This window comes from Coenobita brevimanus, chromosome 40, assembly GCF_032717465.1.
Source record: "Coenobita brevimanus isolate Jiangsu-jjx chromosome 40, ASM3271746v2, whole genome shotgun sequence".
NCBI lineage: Eukaryota > Metazoa > Arthropoda > Malacostraca > Decapoda > Coenobitidae > Coenobita > Coenobita brevimanus.
In genome coordinates, this window is record NC_136993.1 from 34047800 (window position 1) to 34065414 (window position 17615).

Consider the following 17615-nt stretch of genomic DNA (forward strand, 5'->3'; position numbering starts at 1 on the left):
TCTCTCTCTCTCTCTCTCTCTCTCTCTCTCTCTCTCTCTCTCTCTCTCTCTCTCTCTAGCCTCTCTCTCTCTCTCTCTCTCTCTCTCTCTCTCTCTCTCTCTCTCTCTCTCTCTCTCTCTCTCTCTCTCTCTCTCTCTCTCTCTCTCTCTCTCTCTCTCTCTCTCTCACTCTCTCTCTCTCTATCTCTCCCTCTCTCGCTCTCTCTCTCTCTCTCTCTCTCTCTCTCTCTCTCTCTCTCTCTCTCTCTCTCTCTCTCTCTCTCTCTCTCTCTCTCTCTCTCTCTCTCTCTCTCTCTCTCTCTCTCTCTCTCTCTCTCTCTCTCTAGCCTCTCTCTCTCTCTCTCTCTCTCTCTCTCTCTCTCTCTCTCTCTCTCTCTATATATATATATATATATATACATATTTCCGCAACTTCCAAAAAAATTATATATATATATAAATATTTTCTCAACTTCCCCCAAAATTCACTCAACACATGGTACAATATTTGCCAAGAACACTCGTGGGACATATCACAAGCATTGTATGCAGAAAATATATGTGTGAAGAATTGTCTTTGCAAGGTACAGTACCTTGTCCAACGACGTCCTTGATTGCCCGGCGTTGCAAGGTACAGTACCTGTCCACCGACGTCCTTGATTGGCCTGCGTTGCAAGGTACAGTACCTGTCCACCGACGTCCGTCGTTGCCCGGCGTTGCAAGGTACAGTACCTGTCCACCGACGTCCGTGATTCATTGTTGTCCTTACCTTTCCAAACACACGTTCCTATAAACTATCGCTAATCAAGGATACGCACGTACACTGACACTCGGTGCACACTTCACGTATGGTACATAATACCTTGCCAAGTTCACCTCTCTCTCAGCTATCGCTAATCAACGATACGCACGTACACTATGGTCATTTCCCTGCAAGAAATCCGTCCAGGCTGTGGCCCACGTGGTGAATCACCTTTAGACATACTGCCAAATCAACCGTACAAGATGCCTCTCTCTCTCTAATTTCCCATCTATGTGCTATTTGAAATTGTGTTTTATATATTCTGTATATAGTAAACGAAGCTATATAGTTCATTGAGTGACACTTTCTAGGATATATATATATATATATATATATATATATATATATATATATAGATAGATAGATAGATAGATAGATAGATAGAGAGAGAGAGAGAGAGAGAGAGAGAGGGAGATAAACACGTGAGATGTGGGTAGGTAAGGTCATAATCCGATAATTGGTGGGTCGCTTCCAGGAATAGAGAGAGAGAGAGAGAGAGGGAGACAGACCCAAGGGAGTTGGGTAGGTAGGAAGAGTCATTATCCGATAATTGGTGCTTCGCTTCCAGGAATTGATAGAGAGAGAGAGAGAGAGAGAGAGAGAGAGAGGCCCGTGGGAGTTGGATAGGTAGGAATAGTCATAATCCGATAAGTGGTGAGTCGATGCCACACATATATATATATATATATATATATATATATATATATATATATATATATATATATATATATATATATATATATATATATATATATATATATATATATATATATATATATATATACAAAGAGAGAGAGAGAGAGAGAGAGAGAGGCCCGTGGGAGTTTGATAGGTAGGAATAATCATAATCCAATATGTGATGAGTCGAATATAAGAGTCACTACTGTCCCGTAAAGTTCCAGGTTCAAAACAAAAGAGTTAGGTAAAATTACAAGTTAAAGTTTAATGCTTAAATTAACAACAAAACATTCAGGACTCATAAGGATAATGTAATGGCAAATAAACAGGTTAAATATATGGTTAACTGCAATAGCCTCTATTGACACGAAATTAGCAAGAGTAAATTTTATCTAAGTCAGCCCTGATGAAATGAGATACCAGATAATACTCAGTGAATGCCAGATAAATAATTACAGATACAAACTATTATCAAAAATGACTGACATAAAGAACCCCACACGAATTACAAAAACTTCACTAGGCCTACAAATTAAACTTATGCTATACAGTACAAGAAAAAATGCAACAACAGTTATACTCAAATTACACACAGCTGCTAGATGGTTGGAGATTTCTTGAGCACTCACAATAATAATATCTGTACAGGGGAGGACAGAGATGTGAACAAAATGAGGAGCAGATCTAAGTGGCAATGATGCAGAGACTGAGCTCATTATATAGGGGCCGGCAGAGCCTAACACAACTTGTAAGAGGGACGCGCAAATGAAGCGATGGGGACAAACGGTCGACAATCCCGCACTGAATAACAGAAAGGACGACTTACTCTACTATAACGGTAGAAGGGGGGGACTGAGGCAGAACACGCTCGTGATCAAACATGCAGCAACTGTGCGTTAAAATTACACAAAGGATGATGAAATCATAGGCTATGTAACACCTCCCCACAAAGAAAAAAGAAATTTACAAAGGAAATTTCTTATTACTCTAAAACAATCTGTACATGGCATTACAGAACATGCAAATGTCTTTCCTAATGTTACAAAACATGAGATCTCCCTAGCACGTTCAGTCATAGGTACTTGCCAGTATCCCTTTAACAAATCAAACTTACTTATGTACCTAGCCTTTCCGATCTTCTCTATGCAATCTTCCACGCGAGGGAGAGGGTAAGTGTCTGTTTTAGTTATCTGATTAACACGTCTGTAGTCGATGCAAAGCCTCTGTGACCCACCTGGCTTAGGGACTAGAGTGACAGGAGAACTCCACTCGCTCTGACAGGGCTCAATCATCTTGTGGTCCAACAGGTAGCCAAGCTCCTTCTCGATGAGAGGAACTTTCACTGGGTTCACACGGTAAGGAGGCAATTTAATTGGCTTTGCGTCTCCAACATCGACATCATGCATCAACACGGTGGTTCTTCCTGGAGTGGCACGGAACACTTGCGGGTACTCCTGCAGTAATGCCGAAAACTCCTGCCTTTCCTTGGGTGGTAGATGAGAAAGCTTAGTCTGGAGATCATTCATGATATCAGGATTCTTCCCCAAACTATCACTCAGGCTCATACTGCATGGGAGAGCTTCACTTGCAGACTCGGGTGGAACAGCTACAGTGCAGACTGGATTATTTTCGTCCCGCCTGTGATATAACTTTAGCATGTTGATGTGACATAGTTGCTTGCTCTTTCTACGATCTGGTGTGGCGATGACATAGTTGACATCACTGAGTTTCTTCTCCACGAAATAAGGGCCACTAAACTTGGCTTGAAGAGGTTGCCCATGAACTGGTAGCAGAATCAAAACCTGATCTCCTGGCTGAAAGTGGCGTAACCTGGACTTCTTATCATACCAAGTCTTCATCTTCTCCTGAGCAGCTCCTAAATTCTCTCTCGCCAGCTGTAAAGCAGTGGACAGCCGTTCTTTGAACTTCATCACATACTCCAGCAGGTTGACGTCATCTTCCTCCGACAGCCAGCATTCCTTGAGTAACTTAAGGGGTCCTCTTACTTCATGGCCAAACAGTAGTTCAAAAGGTGAGAAGCCCAGTGATTCATTTGGAGATTCTCTTGCAGCAAATACAACGAATGGAAGACCTTTATCCCAGTCTTTCTGATGTTCCAAACAGTATTTCTTGAGCATCGATTTGAGTGTTTGATGATATCTCTCCAACGCTCCTTGGGTCTGGGGATGGTAAGCTGAAGACGTGATCTGGGTGATGCCCAACTCTTTCAGAGACTGCTTGAAAACGTTTGACATGAAATTACTTCCCGGTCTGACTGTACCTCCTTGGGCAGACCAAACTTTGTGAAGAACCCTAGCATTTCCTTAACCACGTTCTTTGCTGAGATGTTTCTAAGTGGAATGGCTTCAGGATAACGAGTAGCCATATCAATCATGGTCAACACATAAGAAAATCCTGAAGAAGTCTTAGGAAGAGGGCCCACAATATCCACCAACACACGGGTGAAAGGCGCCTCAAAAGGAGGAATGGGAACTAGAGGTGCAACCTTTTCGGTCTGATTACACTTCCCCACAATTTGACAGGTGTGACAAGACTTACAATACCAGGAAACATCCCTGAAGATACCTGGCCAGTAGAAGTGTTTCAAAATGCGTGCCACAGTCTTCCTCACTCCAAGGTGTCCTGCCAAACTGGAATCATGAGCCACTCTAATGATATCCTGCCTACAAACACGAGGGATGACAACTTGATGTACAACCTCCCATTCACAGTCGGCTGATGCTGTTGGGGGTCTCCACTTCCTCATAAGTACTCCTGACTTTACATAATAACAAGTAGAAGCACCAGCTGACTCTTCCTCACTGCAAGCAGAGTTAGCTAGACCTTTCAACTCAGGGTCAGCAACCTGCAACTCAACCAACTCTTGACGAGACAAATTATCAACACTACGGGGTACTGCCTCATCTGGTGAGTGGTCCAAATTAGCAAGAAAAGTGTCAGCTAGGATAACATCATCATCATCATTATCCTCTAAATCACCAGTAACTTTAGACTTAGCCCTAGTGACAGCACATGCAGGGAACACATCAGGGACATCACAATCCTGGGACGCAGCCACTGGCTCACTAGACAACTGAGGAGCTGGACACACTTGACTTCCACCAATATCATTTCCAAGTAAGAAAGTTACACCTGACATTGGGAGTGTCTCAACCAACCCAACCATAACAGAACCATTAACAAAACCAGACTCTAAATTCACTCTGCACAGAAGAACAGAGAAGTAATTATTCCCTACACCTTGTAAGATTACAGTTTCATCAGAGGAATTAACATTAGAGCCTAGAACACTGGTCAGCATAAGGGATTGGCAAGCACCTGTATCAAGATATATTTTAACTGATTTCCTGTCATTACTGTCCAGAGGACTGACAAAACCATCAGACAGGAAATTAGCACATGAACTCTTGAGAGTGTCACCCACGTTACTGCTCAAAAGAGGAGCTCCATCATGAGAATTTAAGTTACCCCTCAAAGCAGGTTCAGTTAACTCAGTTAAAGAATTCTGGGAACTCTCAAGAGTGGACACTAGACCAATTGACTGAATATTTAAAGACTCCTTTTTGTTCACATCACGCTGTCTCCTGAAACATCTCTCCGTAGTATGACCAAGCTTACTACAATAAGTACATTTACTTTTCTGAAATCTAGAGGTGAAGCTGGTATTTACTTCCTGAGAAACATCATCTTTATTCTCTTTCCTGTTACCTGTACTCTGAGTAGAGGCAACGTACTTACTCTCAGCTTTCCTTTTTCTCTAGAATATCTCTTGTGAGTGAGAACATACTCATCAGCTAAAACTGCAGCATCAGACAAATTATCTATTCTTTTTCTCATCAAGATATGAGGCTTACATCTTTATAAATACACCTTTTGAAGTCCTCCAGCAAAATCATCTGCTTAAATTTGTCAAAATCAGAATCCACATTCTTAGAATTTAACCACTGCTCCAACAAATCTTCTTTGATTTTTGCATACTCAACATGGGATTGCTTATCTTGCTTGTAAGTTGTCCTAAATTTTACTCTATAGGCTTCAGGAACAAGCTCATAGGCCTTAAGAATCAAGCTCTTAACTACATCATAATTATCAGACTGATCCTGAGGCAAAGATGCATAAGTTACTTGAGCTTTACCGGTGAGAACAGTTTGAAGGAGTAATGGCCAATACTCCTTAGGCCAATTAAAACCTGTAGCTACCCTCTCAAACAACTGAAAATACTTTGTTAAATCAGATTCATTAAAAGGAGGGACAAGTTTAACATTTTTAGCCACATCAAAATCATCAGAGCTAGATGATCCAGTTCCACCTTGTTTCATGCGATACTCATGGTCTGCCTGAATCCTGGCAAGTTCAATTTGTGCCTGAGCCTGTACCTGTGCCTCTTCAATACGAGCATTTGCTTCCTTAACACGAGACTCCGCCTCCTTAGCCTTAGCCTCCTGCAGAGCTAGCTGTAACTTAGCTAATTCAATCTGCGTTTGCTCATTTGGAGGAGTTACATTAAACAAGCTTTTATTAATCATGCCAACAATTTGATCTTTAGAATGATGAGAGTGAACTGCAATTCCCAATTGTTGAGCAACAAGCTTAAGTTCATTCTTTGTTCTGTTTTCTATATCACACACTGTTTGCACATTTGACAAAAAATCTTTGGCTTCATCAAGTGTAGAAATAGTAGCCATCATGAATATATCACAGTCACAAAATATCAAACAATATCCTTATGATAATATCCTGAATATCCTGATATGAGGTCGCCAAATTTATGTTACGGAACAGAGAAAGATAATGTACACATTAGGTGAGAATACTAAGAGTCACTACTGTCCCGTAAAGTTCCAGGTTCAAAACAAAAGAGTTAGGTAAAATTACAAGTTAAAGTTTAATGCTTAAATTAACAACAAAACATTCAGGACTCATAAGGATAATGTAATGGCAAATAAACAGGTTAAATATATGGTTAACTGCAATAGCCTCTATTGACACGAAATTAGCAAGAGTAAATTTTATCTAAGTCAGCCCTGATGAAATGAGATACCAGATAATACTCAGTGAATGCCAGATAAATAATTACAGATACAAACTATTATCAAAAATGACTGACATAAAGAACCCCACACGAATTACAAAGACTTCACTAGGCCTACAAATTAAACTTATGCTATACAGTACAAGAAAAAAATACAACAGTTATACTCAAATTACACACAGCTGCTAGATGGTTGGAGATTTCTTGAGCACTCACAATAATAATATCTGTACAGGGGAGGACAGAGATGTGAACAAAATGAGGAGCAGATCTAAGTGGCAATGATGCAGAGACTGAGCTCATTATATAGGGGCCGGCAGAGCCTGACACAACTTGTAAGAGGGACGCGCAAATGAAGCGATGGGGACAAACGGTCGACAATCCCGCACTGAATAACAGAAAGGACGACTTACTCTACTATAACGGTAGAAGGGGGGACTGAGGCAGAACACGCTCGTGATCAAACATGCAGCAACTGTGCGTTAAAATTACACAAAGGATGATGAAATCATAGGCTATGTAACAATATATATATATATATATATATATATATATATATATATATATATATATATATATATATATATATATATATATATATATATATATACAAAGAGAGAGAGAGAGAGAGAGAGAGAGGGAGAGAGAAGCAGGTGGGGATCGTGGTGACCCTGGAGACGAAGTGAAAATCCTATAATTGGTGGTCAAATTTAGAATGTCGCACCTGGGGAAAATTCCACATTCTCTCACACCCTGAACAGAAATCTTGCTGCGTTACACACCCTAACTTTTATGCAGTCAATAGCACAATACGCCACATTTCACGTGCATTTCACAGGGAGACAAAGTGATAATCCTTTACTACATGTCATATCAACGTACATTACATTTGCAATTACATGACGTCTTCGTAGCCGTATATACCTTCCCCTTCACACCTGCCGCTACATTTTAGCTAACCTGCGTTACACACCCTAACTTTTATGCATTCAATAGCACATACGCCACATTTCACGTGCATTTCACAGGGAGACAAAGTGATAATGCTTTACTACATGTCATATCAACGTACATTACCTTTGCAATAACATGACGTCTTCGTAGCTGTATATACCTTCCCCTTCACACCTGCCGCTACACTTTAGCTAACCTGCGTTACACACCCTAACTTTTATGCATTCTATAGCACATACGCCACATTTCACGTGCATTTCACAGGGAGACAAAGTGATAATCCTTTACTACATGTCATATCAACGTAGGTTACCTTTGCAATTACATGACATCTTCGTACCCGTACATACCTTCCCCCTCACACCTGCCGCAACACTTTAGCTAACCTGCGTTACACACCGTAACTTTTATGCATTCAATAGCACATACGCCACCTTTCACGTGCATTTCACAGAGAGACAAAGTGATAATCATACAATTGGTGGTCAAAATAACAATGTTGCACTTGGGGAATTCTGTTCTCCCTGAACAGAATTCTTGCTGGGAGAGTACTATATCACTCGTGGCACACTTCTCGTAAATTATATAATAAGCATTTTATTACTAAAGTTCACATCAACATACATTACCTGTGCAATTTTACCTCCGGCGTTCGTAGTCGTCCTTTCCTTGACAGCTCACCTTCCTCTGAACTCTCGCTAATCAAGGATATGCAACTACACAAACACTCGCGGCACACTTCACTTACATTATGTAATAAGCATACGTTATTACTACATGTCACATCAACGTACATTACCTGTGCAATTACCGCCGGCGTTCGGAGCCGTCAATACCTGGCCTAGCTCACCTCTCTTCACACATGCCGCTAAACTCTTGCTAACCCTAACTTTTTATGCATTGACGAGCACATACGGGACATTTCACATGCATTTCACACGATATCAGACACAAATACATTACTAAAACAATGCATCAACCGCAACCTCGGCAAATATTCCGCTCGTGACTACATTATACAATCATTTTTATCACTGAGAGTATGAGGCAACGCTATTTTTGGCACACACCACACTCGTTCACGGAAACTCGTAGCATGTTTTATGCATATCTCATATAATTCCATACGAATTTACAGCATGTTTTACGTATATTTGATACAATTTCATATGCATTTACACGATCAGAATCACAATAATTCAAGCCATAAAACACCGCTACAATTCTCCCCTCCTGACTTCCGGGTTGCCCCGACGCCATCCGTAACACTTGCTGCCTCCATAATATTTCACCATGCCATCCACAGTAACTTTCACACACTATATATTTAGGCCTTGGCTGCATTATTGACGTACTTCAACTCACGCCATATGGCCTACGGGGGGGCGGAGTGGCAAAACCTCGCTACACTGACCATGCGTCTCTCTCCAAGGCCCAACGATTCCTAACCGCCATTATTCCTTTTCAACACATATATATATGTTCCATCGACAATATCACGTCACTATATGTTCACATACAATGTATTATCACACTGAGTCAATAGGGGCCTTTGCTTCGGGCAAGAAGGGGAAAATAATGGAGGATTTAAAGGGAAACGCGAGCTGTCACTCTCACTGCCTGGCTGCTTGACAATGACTGAGGTTGGAGGGAGCGGGGTGAGGGAGATGAAGCGACACAGCGTTGCCAATGACTTACCTCGAGAAAGCCTTGGCTACCCTACGACGCGCCCAAAAATCACGCAAATCGGCCTATAAGTTTTTTTCTGACGAATATTTTTGTGCCTAAACCACGCGATTCGAGTGACTGTGCAAGACCTAGTGCAAGGCGACGTCACGCGAATCGCGTGAGTGTGTCTGGGAGGGTTAAGATGTAAAAACATCTGGACAACAAGAGCCTGCAGAGGAATGGAAATGTTCAGGCGAGTGAATGGACTATCCTAGCAAAGAAAGATAGCAGCACCTCCATGACGACTTTGGCCTGGCAGGGGATCAGAATAGAAGGTATGGTTGCCAGATGAACCAGAAGGACAGCATTACCAACAATGGTCTCCTGGATACACATGCATATAGGAGAAAATTGTGCACCAAGATAACACAGTTCATCATAGCTGGAATGTAAACCACAACAATTCCAATAGATTATAGAACTCATAGTGGAGAGTGGATCAGGTTAAGTTGCAGGACTTTACAACTCCTCACAAGCAAGCGGGTTTGAACTGATGCTTAGGAATGCCCTTAGGAAGAGCCTGGCCAGCACCAGCAACCCACACCCTATGCTGAACATCCCAAGGCAAATGTGGAGATGAGGAAGAAGAAGGTTTTACAATACTCCTCCTGAGGGGGAACAACAGTTTTCTTGGAAGGTGGCTTGGAGGCTGCCTTGGATGATGCAGGATGGCAAGTGCCATCAATGGTAGCCACAGAAGTAGAAGCTGAGTCCACAGGACCAGAACCCTGTGAGGACGAATTTGTATGCAGCAGAACTGAAGCACAAACGGTCTGTGCTACACCATCCCCTGGTGGGGAGCAGACTCCCAGAAAACCAGTGTTTTCAGCCTGCACCTGGCTAGATCCCATAGCCTCCATGGCAGAGGGAACAGTAGAGAAGTCGACACCAGGTTCCTCAACAGAAACCGTAGGTAGACGGTCTTCAGGCTGTGAGGACTCTGAAGAACCACGGTGATGTTTTCTGAGACAGATGAAACTTCAAGCATGGTGGACAAGGCAGGACAATGAGACACATCAACATGGACATCTGCCACCACCATGGAAGTGAGCAAACCATCAGGCAGTGAAGTGGGAGCAGAAACAGAGTCAAGGGTGGGCAAACACCAATCTTACATGTACTAGTAACATAGGGGACAACATCTGGCAAATCACCAGATGAAGAAGTAGGCAATGGAATGGGTTGAGGCTGTTTCTGAGACACAGGACAGTGCACAAACACTCCAGAAAGACAAGCACAAGTAACCCTGGGCTGGGAGAAGCGAGTCTGTGCTCTCTTCTTTGCTTCAGGAAATGAACTCTCTCACATATACAAATGGACAAAATCTCCTTCTCCGGGCAGTATTGAGGACAGTTTCTAAAATATACAGCTTGAGGACACCCACAGTGATAGCATTGAAGGGGTCCTGGACAGTTATCAGTATGGCTTGGTTCGCCACAGGAGACACTTATACCAGGAAGACCAGCATCTGCATGGCAGCAAATGCAGCTAACATGTCCATAACCCTGACAATGGAAACACCACTTTGGAGTTGGCACATACGGTTTCACTGGAAGTGACAAATGAGTTTCACAGAAGCAAGCAAGGTTAACTTGTCAAATGTCAGGAACAAGGTGAGAGCTGGGGTCAGGACACCATCTATTTTCTTCTGCAGGTGCTCAAAATTCACTACACCTCCAGTTCCTCCAACAGCCGTGCCTCTGAGTATCGTAGTAGGTCATGGGAAAAAATGACTCCTTCTCATCAGTTAAAGGTTGCATTAGGAACACAGGTAACAACAGAAACGGAGGTCAGAGCCAATAATCAGGAGCTCTCTTCTGAAGAAGACACCTCAGCAAGGATTCCAACATCCCTTGGAGAAGATAATTTAGGTTCTCTGCCACATGCAGAAACTATGGGTCAGTGCAAAGCAAACTTGTCAATATCTAGGACTGACCTACTCTCAGAGGGCATCAGCATTAGATATTTTATGTATGACACAGGGACCGTTTCGTCTGGGCCTAACCCCAGAGTCCCACCAAGCCAACGTGACTGTCTCCCAGTCCCAGTTAGACGTCGTGTCAAAGGAAGACAGCTCACAGGGGCTTGGTAAGGCTCAAGAGTTGCAATAGTGGAGGAAACATCTAAAGATTGTCCGAGCATCGTCAACAACATTTTTATGTTAAGACACCATGTATAGCAACAGAAAAACTTCATTTCCCCACCCTTCCACCCACCATGGAGCCCAACAAGGGGAGTTCATATGCCAGGGATAACACCGCTGGCAACCCCAGAGGAAATGAGGGAGAGTATTCAGGTAAGCACTGTGGGAACCGAACAAGGATGAATCCAGGACAATAGTAGTCACCAGGCCATACAGAGCACACTTTACTCTAGCCAACAAGTGACCAGCCAATTGATTTAATCGGGCCCAAACAGGCCACACATCTAGCCAGAATAAGAAGAGCAAGGAGGTGTGTTGCTAGGTGCAGGGCGCATCATGCAGCATAACTTAACCTCCAGGACTCCCGTTTCCCAGCGTTACAGGACGCCACGCACGGCAAACACGCTAGGGGACAAGAAAACCCACCCAAGATGGAAGGTGGGCAGAGAAAAGCAACATCACCAGCTGGCTTCCTTTACTAATAATTTAGGGTGGGGGGGAGTTCTTGGCCCACGAGGCCGACAAATGCCGAACCCTACAAAGGTATGCAGGCCTCCAGGGTAGGTGACACTGTCAGCGTGCTACAAGCTCTGCCACCAGGTCAAGGTGACCCCCCTCAACGAGGTTCACGTGAGCAAATGTGATCTATCTTACCTAATTGCTCTCTTTACTGGTAATTACTTCGTGATCCTTTTGTACTGATTAAGTCTTCCAAACATTTTTCTTTACATTGATAAATATATCGGGATCCTTCTCCACAGCTTCATTATATAGATTTCAGTTTTACTGCCACTAGCTGGATCATCCAGTAATTACATAAGGGAACTGTCGCCTGCAGCGTCTGGAGGCAGAAACTGATGTGTTGCCAGCTACTCTTGACTTAAAGTAACTGCTTAGAAGTATGGGGGAGGCGGTGGCAGCTATCATCCACTCACCTGAAGCTGTGCTACCTACTTCTTCCATCATCTTTATCATCCTTTTTCTCTGTCTGCCCTCCTCCCTTCCTATTCCTCCCATCTTTCCTGTTACTTTTTATCGCTCTTCTTTCCACCCCAGGCGACACCGCACTGAATGATAAGCCTAAAATAATTTTCCTATAACCCAAGATCCATTTACAATGCTAGGTGGTAACCATATGACCAAAAATAGGGTAATATGAAGTGTAATATGGTGCCCCTGTTACCAGAATTGAGACGCAAGTGCCGCATCCATCCAGAATCAAACCTCAATTCTCTTACCTGTGCCTTACTGTGGCAAATCGCTGTCTGCCACAAAGGTATATAGGTGTATGGCACAAGACGGCCCTGCAAGGGCGGTTGCATGCCTGGTGTTAATGGGTCTGCTTGGCCAGACACACCGGGGTTACTCAATAACAACAACTCAGAAGTATAATGGTACAAAAGTGGCATCAAATCTTAACTAAATCATCTAGAAACTTCAAGAAATATCAACATATTGCCATTTTTACATTTCCAAACGGGAGACAAAATCAGTCAAACGTGTCTGATATCCAGTGTTAATAACTCGCCACTGTGGCCTGGCAGAACACAACTTTATTGTGCAGTACCACAGGTGAGCGCACTACTACAGGTGAGCAGACTTGACTTCAAATCTTTCTAACACTGTTTCTTCACTTCTCAGAAATTCTTCCTCTGCTTGACTAGACTTCCTATGATGATGATGATGATGATGATGATCTCTCTCACTCTCCTCTCCCAGTCAGTGGAATCCGGGATATATCGAGAGGTGCGGGAGGCAGAGGAGGCTGGGAGGGTCAGACATCACACAATGATAGAATTCTTCAACGTGATCAACACTATGGTTCGATCCGGAAACCATGTACTTGTGGAGCTCGAGTTGATGCTGTTTATGATGATTGGACAACACTTCTCCATTACAGGTGAGAGAGAGAGAGAGAGAGACAGAGACAGAGACAGAGACAGAGTCACTGGTACTTTAAGATCCTAATGGACATCGATCTGTTGCTAATTAATATCATCTGATGTCTCTGATAAATATGTGTGCGTGAGGTGGGGTTGTTGCTAATGTGGGAAATAATTCGCTTGAGTAGAGATCCAAAACTTTTTTTTTACTTTAATTTGGCCCCAAACTGCCATCACTCCATCTTGAATATTGAGTTGTAGCAATAGATTAACAGTTAAACACAAGCCCATGGTCACGATGAAGTGCTAAGGAAAGGATGCAGAGCCGCAGCACTCTCATTTTCTGCCAGTGAGCAACGTGAATCTGGGTCAAGTTAAGGTGAAAAGAATTAATTTAATTTTTCTTTCACTTGTCCTAAAAATGCCATAATTTCCTCTTGAATGCAGAATTATAACAGTAGATAAAATATATAATATGATGCTAGTCACAAAGAAGTGTCATGAAAAGAATGTAGTGTTCAAGATCCAGAGAATACCAGGTCAATCTGCGAAGGGAGCGAAGGGACGAAAACGGGTCCCTAGCCACGCATGACGTCACTCGGCCCGCTGTCTCAGTTTGACCCAGTCCACCACACTGATCGGGTCATGCTCAAGGTCGAAAAATGCCAGATTATTGTGCAGTTAATGGCTGCAATTCTTCCTATTCGCACAAAAGAGCCTTTCTCTACACAAATTTCCTCAAGATGAAGAACTTAGAAAGAAGTGGATTAATCTGTGTCGGAGAAGACATTTTCAATCCCAAAAACGCAAGGATTTGTAGTTTACATTTTGAATCTGATTCCTTTAAAAGAAATCTAAATATGAACTCCTTGGCAGTGGATGCAGTACCAACTTTGTGCCTTCCCACATCAAGAAGCAGCTGTGGACATATACAGTACATCGTTATGTGACATTTGTTTCAGTTGTATTTAAACGTAAGATTTTTTAAAAATATGATCTTAATAATAGCTTAAGAATGTTGATTTCAAAAAATAGTATGCATAAGCTATGGGGATGAATACAGGAAAGAATATGTATGGGGATATATGCAGAAAAGCAGATTTATTGCTAAGCCCAATGATATACTGTAATATATATATATATATATATATATATATATATATATATATATATATATATATATATATATATATATATATATATATATATATATATATATATATATATATATATATATATATATATATATATATATATATATATATATATATATATATATATATCATATATATCATTATCATCATCGGCTGTTGAGTGTCCACTGCAGGACTGGCCTATCCCTACCGAAGCTGAGACGATACAGCCAATGTATCACTACCCAGTGGCTTAGGCTGTCTGGTAGAGAGTGTAAAAGGGTGAGAAATGCTTTTGAGTGTGATTGTATTGTTGGAGTGGTTTTGGATGTGTGTGTAGTCTGTGAACCAAGTGAAATCGGCTCGCCTTAAGCCGACTGGATGCAAGCATACTAGTATGCGACACTGGTTCAACCACAGCACCCCCTATGTCCGCCAAAGCAATAAGTGGCTTGGTGAACGCTTCCCTAAGTTTTTACAACTCTGGCGGGAGGTGAACCCGCGTCCACCAGCGTGTGAGATGCACACTTCCACTGTATCACGTAGGCTCCATATACATATATATATATATATATATATATATATATATATATATATATATATATATATATATATATATATATATATATATATATGTGTGTGTGTGTGTGTGTGTGAGAGAGAGAGAGAGAGAGAGCAAAGAACAAGGTTGTGGTTTACTTTTGAACACTGAGTGTAAGCTGATCCCGTGAGAGAGAGAGAGAGAGAGAGAGAGAGAGAGAGAGAGCAAAGAACAAGGTTGTGGTTTACTTTTGAACACTGAGTTTAAGCTGATCCCGTGAGAGAGAGAGTGGGGGAAGGGAAGGATTTAAGAAGGGAGGTGAGGCAAACTCATTAGTAAGGAAGGAAGGGTGTGCGGCGTTTATAAAGGAATTACCACAAAAAGATGAAAAGTAAAATGGAGTGGTGTAAGGGGAAAGGAATAAGATGGAGGATAGAGGAAGAAGGAAGGGAAAGGGGAAAAGGGAAAGGGGGAGGGGAAAGAAGAGGAGGAATGAAGGAAAGAAAAATGGAGACATCACACACACACACACACACACACACACACATAAACCTTTCACAGTTATATAAACCAGCATTTGTAGAGAATTAGTTCAGATATACATAAATGTGCAGTAAAATATACTGTATGTATTGATGAGAATGAAACAGAGTGAGAGGGGAAAGGAAGAGAAGAAAGGAAAGTACAGAGTAAGGGTAGGAAATGCATGAAGGGAGAAGAGGAGAATGCAGGAAGAGTGGATAAGGAAAGGGATAGGGAATTGTTGGGAAATGCGGTAGGGAAGGGAATGGGATGAGGAAAGAAAATGACTAAGGTGGAGAGAACAGACTAAGAAAAGTAGTAAATAAGAAAGATTTGAGGGAAGAAAGGAGAGGAAGGGAGGAGGAGCAGCCAGCTGTCAGCAGGCCTGCTGATGTCATCGTGGTCCCGCCTACAAGCCCGTGGACTGACCTGGTATTCTCTGGACCTTGGTAATGCTGTTTTTTTTTTTTTCACTAATTTACGTGAAATATGCTAAAAACGGAGGAAAATGCGGGCCATGTTAGTGTGAAAAGTGTAATAATATTGTCATCGTTCTCCAGGGCGATGTGACTTCTACACGTCAAAGGAGTGGTTCCTGCCCGTGATCCTGTCAATGATAGGCCAGAAGGACAGTCCTCTTGTTCCAGCACTTAGCAAAAGGGAAGTGGATGATTAGACGGTGTTGGGTATACTCTTTTTTCTAACCTGGCCTAAATTTTGCTGTCTCTCAATCTTGAATGCTAAGGAGTTAAAAATAGACAACTCTATAATATGATGTGTAAAGATGGTTGGATGGTGTTAGGTATACTTTTTTGTTTTTTACGTTAAACTGGCATAAAATGGTCATATCTCAGTCTTCAGTACTGAAGTGTGAAGAACAGAAAAACACTGAAAAATGATACTGATACAGAAGTAGTGTGGTAGAGAGGATGATAACCCGTAGCTGTATCAGTTTCTGCTACTGAATTATGTGAAAAGGACTACTATACTTGTCGCCAGTCAACTTGCCTCCTATGCCCGTCCTCTCTTACCCACCGCCCGAAGAGTGGACGAAGAGGGACTGGGTTACAGCTTCAGGAAGAGGACGGTGGCTTAAGAGACGGGGGTTCGTATTCTCGTCTGTATAGGAAGCTCCTTAGCATCTCTTCTTTAGAGATTTATTTTTTGATATGGATGGTTAATATCAATTTGTGTGTTATTTATGCTGAGTATGATGGTATTTAAATTATTTATATGATACAGAAGAGGATAATATGGTGTAATAAACTAAATCAATCGCATAGGTATAGGTGTTAGGGAGCCTTCTTAATCAACGATGGCACAGGTTGCCTGGCGACAGATATGAAGGAAGAAAATCTGGACCAAGTTAAAATGAAAGAACTATAGTGATACCATACAGATATATTAATCTCTATGTCGACCTTGAATCCATTATATAATGTAGTATGCGGACTAACCATAATTTCTAAAAATAAGCAACAAAATATACAGGCTTGCTTTCTTTACCTTGAAAAACTTTATTAGTACTTAAGTATTTTTTGAGGATTTATTTCACTGCTCTTCAGGCTTATGAGTATTTTGAAGCTTCGTACATTAATATTGATCCCATTTTCTTCCTAGGTAACAGACTCCCATGGACTGCACGTACTTACTGATACTACTTTTTAAATTTGATAATACTTCCTCTTTTGAAGCTAGTTGCTCACCTGACAACTTTTCGATGTTGGCTGAGCCGCTAGAGAGTCCCAATGGACGCTAATGCATTCCTTACTGATATATCATAAGGCTTGCCGACATGTGTGGAGTAGACTGTAGCACCAGTCGAGCAGGGCAGTACTCCCGAGGTGGATGGAAAGCTGATGACAGGGAGTGCTGGAGCTCCCGTTTCATCAGCCCTCAGGACTAGTTCCTGACCATCCCCCTTTGCTGAACTTTTTCAGTGTCTCAGTTACACAGAGAGTAGGCCAGCATGCTCTCCAGTACAAATTTCTCTAACTATCTTCACCAAACTACATGCACAGTACACACTACACTTCCTATTCAAAATTCACCATAATGGCGTCGATTCACCAAGCCTCGGAGTCCCCGGGGGGGGGGACCATAAATGCCCCCGCCATCTGCCCCTCTCCCGGTGACGACTCGAAGTGCCTGGAACCACTGTCTGACTCTCTTCTTCTTCATTTCTGCAACATTCGCGGC

The 17615-nt window shown here is 42.1% G+C and overlaps 1 protein-coding gene across 1 annotated transcript in view; it reads left to right on the forward strand.

Moving 5' to 3' along the window:
- Window positions 1–16092, forward strand: part of LOC145397033 (uncharacterized) — a 306677-nt gene extending 290585 nt beyond the window's left edge. The window contains exons 11-12 of the mRNA XM_080270250.1: window positions 13057–13237; window positions 15977–16092. Of these exons, the coding sequence (XP_080126376.1) occupies window positions 13057–13237; window positions 15977–16092 (297 nt within the window). The remainder of the gene's footprint in view (window positions 1–13056; window positions 13238–15976) is intronic.
- The last annotated feature ends 1523 nt before the right edge of the window (window positions 16093–17615 follow it).